Genomic DNA, 11903 nt, shown 5'->3' with positions numbered 1-11903 from the left:
CACAATTTTTATTTTAATATCAGTTCTATATTTTGAGAAATAATAGTAATTATAGTATTAATACAAATAAAATAGTTATTTTAATCATAAAATACGTAATTTGTTTTGGTATCATAGTTTCTATATGAAAAATGAAAAAAATATATATCTATCATATGGTATATGAAATATAATATATTTGTAAGTATATTCTCTCTGAAAATGTGTCCTCTAAAGATATTAAAATTAATTGACCTAATCTCGTCTTATTTTGGTCAATCTACCCCACATAGCCATTTTTAATAAAAGAGATTGTATTCACAAACTTAGTCAGAATAATGATTATTTAATTGTAGCAAAGATCTTCTAAGATATGTCATTTTCTATGAATACAGGAATATTACGATTAATAATGCCAAAGACTTGTCAGACAACAAAATAGGTGATTATAAAAATTTACTCACCTTCATTTTCTCAAAAATTGCTATAAATAATATATACAATACTTGTAGTGCAAACCATTTTACACAACAAATTAATATTATATCAGCTATCTATAGTTAAAAAAAGAGATTTTTCTGCCGTCTCTTGTTTGAGTTATAAACATTTTGACAATCAACCCCGTACGACAACCAGCTCCGGTCTCCCTTATTTAATTCATTCAGTAATAATAACTTGAAAATCACTTTTTTTTTTGTTATGTCACTAAAGTGTCATTGAAATAAGAGAACGATATATATACGAACTAAAGTATTCTATAATGTTATTTGATAAGAGCAGGTCAACAATTTAAATTTCATTAATTAGTCCATTCGAATACACTCCCATACAGTATATCCACAATGACTATTCGATCGGTGGAATGTTTGTACAGGGACCGTAAATATAAAAGTCACCCTTAGCCACCCCTAGTTCGCATATTTTTTTTTGCTACGCCGGATTCGTGCTCGGGCGAGCTCACATTTTCGCAAAGCGGCTGGCTGACCACCGGTATCGGGTGCTGCTATCGAAAAATCGACGTCTAGTCCGCGCACGAAAGCGGACCGACCTCGACTCTGCTTTGCTACACGCGAGTGTAGTGGTCGCACGCGTGAATATCGCTTACGTAGACCAACCTCGCCCGAGACTTCTTCCTATCGTCACTCTTATCGTGACATTTAACGAGCACAGGTCACGTTGTATATCCAGGGTGCTCGCTTTTTATACGGACGTACCGCAATGGTAAGTTAACTCCGTTACAGAACGAGGAGATAAGTGATAAAGGTGGGCGAATGGGCCAACAAAAAGAAATAATTATCTGCAACGTAATAAAACACGACGACTTTCTATGACATACCTAGCTCGTTATGACAATTTTGTAACGTTATACCCTTATTAAAAACGTCATATATTTAGAATACTGGTTTTTTATAAGATCCTGCTGTAATGGTAATCTAACCCCAACACGGGAGGGAAAAAGATAAATGATAAATGAAAAGTAGACGAATGAATCGATGGAAAGAAATAATTAATCATTATACTACTGAATAAAACATTCGATCCCTCTCTGTTCTCTTTCAACATACACTCATGCGCGCGCGCGCGCCCACACACATAAACACACACACACACACACACTCTCTCTCTCTCTCTTATTGATTCTCAAACATGTATTATTCAAATAAAATTCAACAAGGTATGTAACTAAAAACACAATATTAAATGCAGATACTGTCTACATTTTGAAACATGCGGAATTAAATTTCGATATCCTTCAATTAATCTTAGAATATAGTTAAATCATTAAGAAGATTAATATTAAAAAATGACGATCTGGGAATACATTTTCTTATTTTAACAAAATCTTATTAATATCCTAAAAGTTATATTTAATAAACAAAGTTTCGGAATGTTACAGCTAAATTATTAGAGATTATTGTGTTATTTTAAGAGATTCTAAACTGAGATAATATTTTCTTGTCTTGAAAAAAATCTTATAAATATGTTTTTAAAAGTTTTATTATATTATTAATGAACAAAGTTTTGAAAATTTTCTCAGAAGAATCCTTTAAGGCGATATTATAATAGCTGAAAGTTTTTAGCGATAGTACAATAGATCTATCGCGGATTAGATTAGAAAATATCAGATATATAAAAAACATAATCTTATTATACGTATCTCTTTTATTCGACGATTTCTCGCATGCAATACACGTTAACTCCCAGGGGTTTTACCTGAGGACTGTAAAAAGCAGGAGTTAAGAACTTACCTGTAGATCGGAATGACGTCGCTTTTGTACCAGACGACCAAGATAGCGGAATCGTTGTGATGAGGTGGACGAATATCGCATGGCAGCTCAGCCGTTCCACCGAGGACCGCTCTTGCAGATAATGGCGGCCCTAAAAAACACGAAATATTGATAAGTTCTTGTTACCTGTATTTTGTGTCGATTCTACAACCGATAAATTTTACGGACTAGCATTTTCAACTCACTGTCAGCAGTAGTTATTCAAAACAATCACTTTTATAAACATATATTTTAATGCATTCATTAATGCGTTCCTCTAACTCTTCTTTGTTATGTTTTAATTCGTAAAAAGCTAATTGCTAGTTATTTATATAATACATTGTAAATTGTAAATAGGGGATATAAATATTAATAAATATAAATTTTATTAAATCATTAAAATTATATTTTGTTCAAATAACATGCCAAATTTTACACTGATGCCTCATATAAAACAATTATATTTCGTAAATATTTGTTCTTAACAATGCTATATTTCTTTTATGCTGCATCAATGATATTAATTAAGAATTTAATACACGCGACTATCATGTTTACGCATAAAAAGAAAAAGGATCAATTTTACGTTTATTTATAACTTGTCAAAGTGCAAACGCGAACGAGGACAAAAAGAAATTGTTTCTTTTCACCGATACGAGCAATGGCTAATTTGATACGAGAAATCGCATCATCGTGACACAACCAGCTTCATGTTCAATAAGATCCGCGTTATTACTATCTACCTTTATATTGAATTACCGATAACTTTGAGTGGTCATTTCCGCGACGTAGGAAATCCGTTTTACTTACAAATAACAGAGTTGACTGGCGCAGGCGCGACACGAAAGGTGATGGCGGTTCATAAAGAACCCGTCCTTTACCAAGAAACGGTCGCATATTATCGTTATTATCGTTACCATACACACAACGTACACTACATTTGCTTTCAACTCTGATAATTTTCTAAATTATCCTTTCACGTTAATGCCCTCGTATTATTCGACGTACTGCGAAAGTATGTAACCGAAAATAAAAAAAAACTGATTTAATTAAGGAAACTAATAATTAAAAAAGTTTTAATAATCTATTTAATACTTTTCACAATTAAAGTATAATGATTCTTTTAATTAATACATCACTATTATCGACTCTGCATAAAATTACTATAGCTATCTCGTATCTGATATTTGAATAAAGTTGAATACCGCAGACATAGCAGTCATTCAATGTAATTTATTAATTCCAATTGATTTAAGACAGAATAGATTTTTTTCTGTAATACGAAAGTAATACTAGCAAGTGTCGCTACTAATTCAGCGATTCATACGTCAGGTCTGACGAAATCGACGCGGTAACATTTTGTCTCTGTCTTCAAGATCGACGATTGAATACTTCCGAGATGAAATGAGAAAAAAAAATAAACGAATCCAGGCGAAGATATCGGCGTTATGCAGATCGGAGAAAGGTCACGTCACAATTTCGCGCTCCAAGAATCGCCGTTTCCACTGGACAGCGTTCTGGGCATTTGGTCTGGGTATTGAAGGATTGGCGAGAATATTTGCGGAGGAGATGCGGCGGGCGACGGAAAAGGATGCAAGAGAGGACAACGCGGCCGGCCGGCGCGCCGGAAAACGGAAACGGATGTATATATGCCGGTTGTCCGAGCGTATTAAAACTGAGCGAATAGCGAATGGATTTCCTTTCCAGTCTGTCGACCGTAGAGAACGCAGATCCGTACGTTCGCTTCTCTCTCTCTCTCTCCCCCCGTTTCTCTCTGTCTATCAACGATGGTTGAATTTTTTCAAATTCCTCGGCTCTCAGTTTTCGAATTGAACGTCAAACAAAGCGATTCGCCGAAATTCCGGAGTGTTCTGTGATTCATCAAATTTAGTTCAAAGTTTCGCTAGAATGCGAGACAGAGAGAGCGAATAAAATAAACAGCAGCGAATCCAATCATCTATCACTAATTCACCTTTTTTTAACTCGCACAAGGGTTGTTGATTTTGTAAAACACTCCTGTATGATATTTGTACTGTATGGATATCGTACTGAAAATAATATCTAAAATAGCATCACAAATAATCTGTCAAATAATAATTTCGTTAGAAAATTAATGTGTTTTTATTTAAAATATGCACTGAAATTCGATTTCTTTTCACCTTTAAGACCTACATTCTATTCCTGTTAATTAAGTGATATCACAATTGTGTCATGGATCTCTTATTATTTTCTAAAAATTAAAATAATTTATTGCGAAAAATATCACGTCAGCCAGAATATGAACCTGGACTACTCTACTTCTATTATATCTAAAAAGCGTAAACGTTTGTTATTTATGTTGTATATTCTTGAAAATGTTACGGCTTCTCCCTCATTTGCAGAGAACAATACGATATGCGTAACAAAAGTGACGGGCATTCCATTATCAAACTTGGCGAAACCTTTATCTTATCACGTCCAATTTCTGAGTTTCTGTCATAAGAGTCATTTCTCTTCCTTACATTTTCCGCCCCATGAGCGATAGTTCGTACGGTGTGCATATTAGGTCTCTCGTTCTAAGTTTTGAATTTTTAAGCAGAATTTTCACTCTGTGCCGCCGTCACGGGAGGGAATATATTATGCAGTCCCTAATTTACCGTCCAAGAGCTGGTCGCTTCAGTCTCGCAGAACGGAGAAATGAGTTTATACGGATGAACAAATGGAAAGGCCCGGTGTAAATTTTACTGTTTTATTCGAATATCCCACGATTCAGGTGATATGTCTGAATTTAAACGCGAGATTGACGAACGTTATTAGAAGACAGCGTATTGGCTTTAAATATTAATATTTAATCAATTATATTAACAATTTTAAGAGAAAGGGAGGCGTACATTTTGTAATTATTTCGTTCACTCTATTATATATTTCCATTATAATAATGTATCTTTTGCACGTCACTGGTTACAGTGACAATAGTTAATTAAATTTCATTATCAAAATTTCGGGTCACTTGACGCGCATTAATTTTAATGCTCTTCATCTCGATTTGGTAACGTTCGAATTTTTCAGGTTTTTTAGAAATATTCATATTAATACATTAATATACTAAAATACTAATATTTATATACGGGAATGTAATTTACGTTAATAAAGTCAATTTGAAAGAAAAAAATTTTAATTGATTCATGAGAATACAATAGAATTAATAACGCAATCAAAACTTTTATTTTAAAAAATCTTGATATTAGTGTGTATGAAAAATAAAAATAATGTGCAAAAGAAATGTAATACAATTGTTACTCAGTGATAACATCAAAGTGGATATGTGTATGTCATTAGTAATAAAATAATAATTTCATGATATATCTCCAAAATAAAAAGGTTATGGAACACGTTGGTTAGATATAAATCCTTTACAAATGTAAACCGAAACGTTCCAGCTAGCCCAACTGCAAATAAATCGCATAGCTCACACGAACGCCAACATACAGAATTGGAACTACCTGTAGTCACACTATATGGGATTCTTCCTAGTTTCATATCCGGAGCAGTACCCGACGTGCAGAAAAAGTGCATTGAAATTTCACTGTGTGGATTTTAAGCCGGCGCGCGCCGATAGATGCCAATCCCTTTGGCGTATTCGCGTTATAAAGTACACACACCGAGGGATATTCGTCGCAATAGGATTGTACATGTTGAAAGAGAGAGAGAGAAAGCGCATTGATTTTTTTGATTAAATTATATAGATCCAAAAATTTCTGTAAACCGATCTCGCGGGGCGTCGCAAAATATACGCAGGCGCGTATAAACCCCGTCTCCTCCGAATGATTACCGGCGAGAGTAACCCCGTTGCGTCGGGGTCAATGTATCCAGCAGACATAGACGCTAATTAAATTTGCAGGCAACCGAAGTGGCACCACTCCGCAGTGTGCGCGAGCGAGCTACTTTTTTTTTTTCGCGCATTATACATTTATACTCAGAGACGCGGGGTGGATCCGCGGCCTCACAGACATCTTTACCGCGCTCCTCCATTTTTCTTGCTTCCCTGTAGCTCATAGAGTTAACGTTAACGGTGTTACCCGGTGCCGGGAACGCGCGGGAATGCTTTTTACTTCCACCTACCCATCCCCGTCTGTCCTATACCATACGTATCTACGTATACGTACGGTAGGATCCGGTCTCGCGTGTATGCCACCGTACGCCACCGCCGCGCCGGTATAAGCGTACAAAACAACGGTTTTCACGGCGTCCGCTAAATTTCCCTTGGGCTGCCCGCGGTGCATTATGTGTCCTGAAGGGTAGCGGGCAACTGCGGATCGCCTCTGTCGTCCCTGTCCTGCACCTTGTCGTCCCCCGTGCCTTGCGTGATCTTCCCTCTGTCGCCTGCCCGGAGGCAAACGGCGCGCGACAGCCGCGAATTGCACTGTGAAAAGCATTTTGAAAAAAACGAGATCTGTGACGCGCCGTCTGCCTAGTTGACATACTTTTGCCAAAAAAAAAGGCGAGGACAACGCGAGTGTGAATAGCGAGCTGGTGCAGTCCTTCGTTGGTACGCGAGCAAGAGATTCTTCCACGGGTTTCGCGTTTCATTGATGATTTTTTTTTCAACGACGAGTGAACATTGTATCTGTACGGAGATTTGTGGAAGTTGCATCGTTATCCCCGACGAGAGAGGGAGCATTTTTACACTGTGACTTTTGCTTCGCAGACGTCCTCCTCGTTACGTTGAAATTAATTCGAGTGTTTACTAGAAAAATTATCTTGCGGATCACAGATTGATTTTTATTCCGTTATTGGCGTTATATCGGAACATTCCACCTTTTCTCAAACCGCCCCGAAATTGGGCTTCTACCTCGATAAAAAACAAAATTTTCGTTCTATACACGTTGCAGGTATGTTGGAGTGAATTTCCGCCTCGACGAGAAAGAATAACATTGCGTACGTGATACTACCCGTCTCTCGCGCAGGAGATAGTTTCTTCTTTTTTCCCCACCCCGAGGGATCCAATTTCGAAAATTTAATACACGGCGTGTAGCAAACTAGCTCACGAAGTTTTGAAAATCGCAGTCTCGATGATTAATCTTCGAGAGCCGAGATATAATCGTTCGGCTGATGATATCAAAATAGGTATATTTTTATACAAATGCAAAATGTTCTTAACAATTCAGTTCAAACATGTAATACAAAGTATTTACATAGAAATGTTCGAAATATAATGTATGAAAAAGTATCTTTTTTTGTAACTCGAATTTTTGCGTAAAATATACACTCGGGAGAGATATCGACCACGTATTACGCAACATTTGCTGTTGCCAATAGATGGACAGATGGAATTACATACGTGTATTACGTGAAAGTGACGATTCTTTCGGAGAATTTCGTCGGAAAAGTGTACGCCGTCAGAGCGGATATTTACTATGTAACGTGGCCCCACTGGGAGGAAAGTGATATCGTCGACGCAGCGGAAAAGCCGCTCTTTATGAAATGCTGCTGAATCGACGGTGCGGTTTTCATGTGCCTGGTCCACAGCACACGAGAGTTTACACAAGTTCCGTGCACTTCGAGAGGAAATGAGTTACAGGGAAAGGTTGCCAAAATCCAAACGGAAACGAGATCGATGGCGAACGATAGAGATTCTTGCGCAAGATACATCTTGTTTGTATAAATCTCTTCCAAAAATCGTTTCGACTTACTTCAAGATCGCGACGAGGAAACACTTACACTCGAAAAAAGTCTTTTGCTTTAAATTTTTTATTTTTTTCTTTAGTAATTTAATACTGAAAAATTGAATAATTATTTATTTTGAATAATAAAAACACTGTCGTTTAATGTTTTTAATACTCAAAATAAGAAATTTTCAGTATTATATTGAATTTCTGTAAGAGATTCTGGTAGATTCAAAGAGAAAGGTAAAAATCAGAGCACTTACAGTTAAATTCATCACTCAATTCCAGTGGAAATAACCAGAAATTTATTTATGACAACTATAATTCTAATTGATATAATCAGAATTAGTTTTGTTTGTACTTGTTCTTGTACGGTTGGAACATTTTTCTCAGTGTAAAGTTTAAATTTGTCAACGAGTTTGTCTCTAAACAGGATTCCGCGTGTTATGATGCATTCTGTACAGTTGTAATGTATTCGAAGCATTAATTTACAAGGGTATCAATTTGCACGGTAGTTGCCAAAGCATTAAAGCAGCAACAACGCAAATTAAGAGCTATCTGTGAGCTAACGATCGATACGTGCATGTAATTCGCAACTGTAACTCGCAACAATTATTAAATGACAACAAGATGTAAATGTCATGACGATGAAAAAATCAGAAAGATTTTCGAAATAGAAGAATTCTTTTCTACTTTCAATTGATTTCTTCTAACTTTTATTGTTATCCTGTAACAAACGAAACTAAAAACATTTAAGATAAAAGAAAACGAAACATTCGAGAAAGAATCTAATTAATTTTTGCCATATTTATTGTGCCATACTCTCAACAGTCTTTAGTTCTAATATTATTTCATTCTTTTAAAAAATATTTATTATTAAAACACAATTATACATTACAGCATACTATTATTACTTTGCGCACACAATCGAGAGGATAAGAATCGCTTTAATAGCAATTCACTTTAATGATTCATATATTTTCCTTGGATACTTTACGATTGCACAATTTATCTTGCTTAACTGTTATCGCGACAGCGTATTTCGCAGTCTTTATGTCGAGGAAGAGACAAGATACGTGAATGTTTCGCCGATAAGGAATACAGGAATGTGGTGACCGCGCTGCCAAAGCTAGAGGCCGGAAATCAGTGTTACGGCTACCCTCGTTTGGCAAGCCCTTACCGCGCGCAGAAATAACCCAAACGGGGGCTATCCAGCTAAGCCGATAATCCGCGGGTCAGACAGTGTCGAGAAGCCGTACAACTTTGCTTAGCCCCGCCCTTTACCTCTCGGCAGTCCGTGCCCTACGTTCCGTCTACGGAAACCTGCGGTTAGCTGGAAGCTATCGTTTCTGCGCTTTGGCCACACCTTGTAGAAATCAATTTACTCTCGGGAGTCTCGGCCGATTCCACGGGATCGGCTGGGAAAGATCGCCGCTGAGCAAAGACGAGGATTAAGGAGAATAAATACGAGGATTCCGCGGAGTCTTTAATAATCGAAGACATGTCGATGTCGCGGCTCACCGGTTTTGATCGTAACTTAAGCGATAAGTTCAGTGTAATTCCAGAAGAGAAGACGATTGGCAAATATTCGACGATCGAAGATCCATTTAATTTTGAAGTCGGCTTTATTATCAATGGTTACGCATTATTTGCAATAACGTTTCATTATTTTAAAATTCACGTATTAATTAATATACTCATAATTGAAAGATAATTTATCTTAAATTGAATTTTTTAATTGGATTATGCGCAATTATTTTTAAATTAAAATTATGTAGAAATTGGAAAATCTCTCTGTTTTCAATTTTACTATATTTTCTATTTTTTCTTTCAATAAAAAAACTAAAGTTTAATTAAAATTCTTTACATTTCACTACTGGCTGTCACACTTCATGATTACTACACTTCATTCTATTCTCTTTATAATAATAAAAAAAAGGAATAAAAATTAAATATTAAAATCAAAGATCTAAATATTTTTACTATGAAATCAGAACATTAAGCAAAGCTTATTTTAAAATTTATATTACACATTATATACATGTAATTTAATTCACTATGCGGTTTCACTATGCGTTATTAATAGAATTTATACATTTTACATTTTATATATTATAATTTTGGCATTTTATACGTAATTACGTTGACTCTTAGATGCCCTATATTTCTTTGTATTGTCGTTTGAAGAATTAAGAGTCTTGTACTATTTGACATTTGTTTACATTATATACAAATAAAAGAAACTAGGAATACACGACACACAAAATACAAAAAATTTAAGATCATTTTCCATTTGAAAAGTTAATTTCGTGTAATTCGCCATTCGACTTGATTATGGTGTCTATCGAAATCCAATCGATTCGTTTTTCCAATCACGCAGGTGTTCTTGTAGCTTACTTCGTTTTACGGAGAAAACAATCCGGAAGCGAGTAAACTCTGAGATCTCGTTTAACCCTTTGCTGCACGGTGTTGCATATATGCAATACCTTTTTCTCTTTCGTTTTTTGGTTCTCAAACTCCACTCTTAAGGTTTCTGCACATGCAATAGATTGTTATATGATCCTCAGATACTACTTTAATAACAAGTTAGGTACAGAAGCTTTTATTTTGCAACTTGAATTAATTATAAACAAATTGAATGCAAAAAACCGTACTTTTTTTAAGAAAAAAATCGTTTCTGAAAAATTTTGATTAATAACCTATGCCAAAAAGTATGCATATATTTTTTTTGAGGGTCGCCGATTACGAAAATAAAATCAGATTTTCAAAATTCAGAATGACGGATCCAACATGGCGGACCAAAAATTAAAAAAAAAGTTTTATATGCCTTGAGAATTGATGTATTGGGATTTTTGAGGTTAATAATTATAATTTTGAAATGAAATTCCCGGAATAAGTTACCCACTCGGCATGTAACGTTACTGAAATGTTGCAAGTTTCGGTTATGGTAAGAGCGAGAATAAGAATATTGCAGCCAAAAAGATCTCTGTATATCGATTTTCGAGGTAAATAAAACATTTTTCAAATTTCGGTTCACCATATTCGATCCGCCATATTGAATTTTGCAAAACTGACTCTAGATTTGTAATCGGTGACCCAAAAAACTCCTGTATACCAATTTTTAAGGCAAATAAAATATTTAAAAAAATTTTGGTCCGCTACATTGGATCCGCCATAGTAAATTTTACTAAATTGACTCCAGATTCGTGATCAGCGACTCAAAAAACTCTCAGGTACGAAGTTTCAGAAAATTTGACTGCATACAACGAATAATTTGTGCATCAAAGGGTTAACCGGGATTAATCGCCTGAGCAATTCTTCCTGTGTCAAATTGTCAGGAAACGACCGTTGCGTGTGTCACGTATCTCACGAGAAGAAGGAAGAGAAATCATTTTGTTCTGATCGAACTTCGTGGTCATCAGAGATCGCTTCATAAAAGTGGAAACATCAACTCGCATGCGTGCGAATGTGTGCGCAGGCCAAGATATACGTTGCTCCGAGCGTGCAATATCGTTGAGCTTTAGGATTTTCGCAGCTGTGACAACGGTTGGCCGCAAGGCGGTGTCCCGATTTCCCCCGAAACTCTCGCCAATATCATCATAACCGTAATTCCATGACACCATTGGGAACTTTTTTCCATTCGTACCGTGTGGTCCTCGCCCATGTTCCTCGTTGTCGTTCTCATCTCGAGAACACGAGGTATCTTTCGCGAAGGACTTTTTGCGGACAAGGCACTCCGTAATGCGGTATTCCTTGCGGAAGACAAATTATTTTCCGGAATTTATTATTTCCTTTTTGACGGATTGCAATATGTCTTTATATCGCGACGTAGATATTATATTCAATTGTGTTGCTCGGTTTCGTGAACTGATCTTCTTACATTAAAAGTGAATATCTTGATTTATAAAGATGGATGGAAAACAAATCTTGTACGTTATGAAAATAAAAAATAAATATATCGATAAAAATAAATTGTTAATGTATAGTGAGAAACAATTCTGATTTAACATGA

General features: G+C 35.8%; 1 protein-coding gene across 1 annotated transcript in view; it reads right to left on the bottom strand.

Annotated features, from left to right (window-relative positions):
- LOC108759305 (synaptogenesis protein syg-2) overlaps positions 1-11514 on the bottom strand; it is a 126401-nt gene extending 114887 nt beyond the window's left edge. The window contains exons 1-2 of the mRNA XM_018504661.1: positions 11382-11514; positions 2229-2358 (exon numbers count right to left, since the gene is read on the bottom strand). Coding sequence (XP_018360163.1) covers positions 2229-2358; positions 11382-11514 — 263 coding nt within the window. The remainder of the gene's footprint in view (positions 1-2228; positions 2359-11381) is intronic.
- Between the last annotated feature and the right edge of the window lie 389 nt (positions 11515-11903).

The sequence above is a fragment of the Trachymyrmex cornetzi genome, unplaced genomic scaffold, assembly GCF_001594075.2.
Source record: "Trachymyrmex cornetzi isolate Tcor2-1 unplaced genomic scaffold, Tcor1.1 scaffold18, whole genome shotgun sequence".
NCBI classification, from domain to species: Eukaryota; Metazoa; Arthropoda; class Insecta; order Hymenoptera; family Formicidae; genus Trachymyrmex; species Trachymyrmex cornetzi.
The sequence above is the reverse complement of the archived record's forward strand: the minus strand, read 5'-3'. Positions and strand labels throughout refer to the sequence as shown.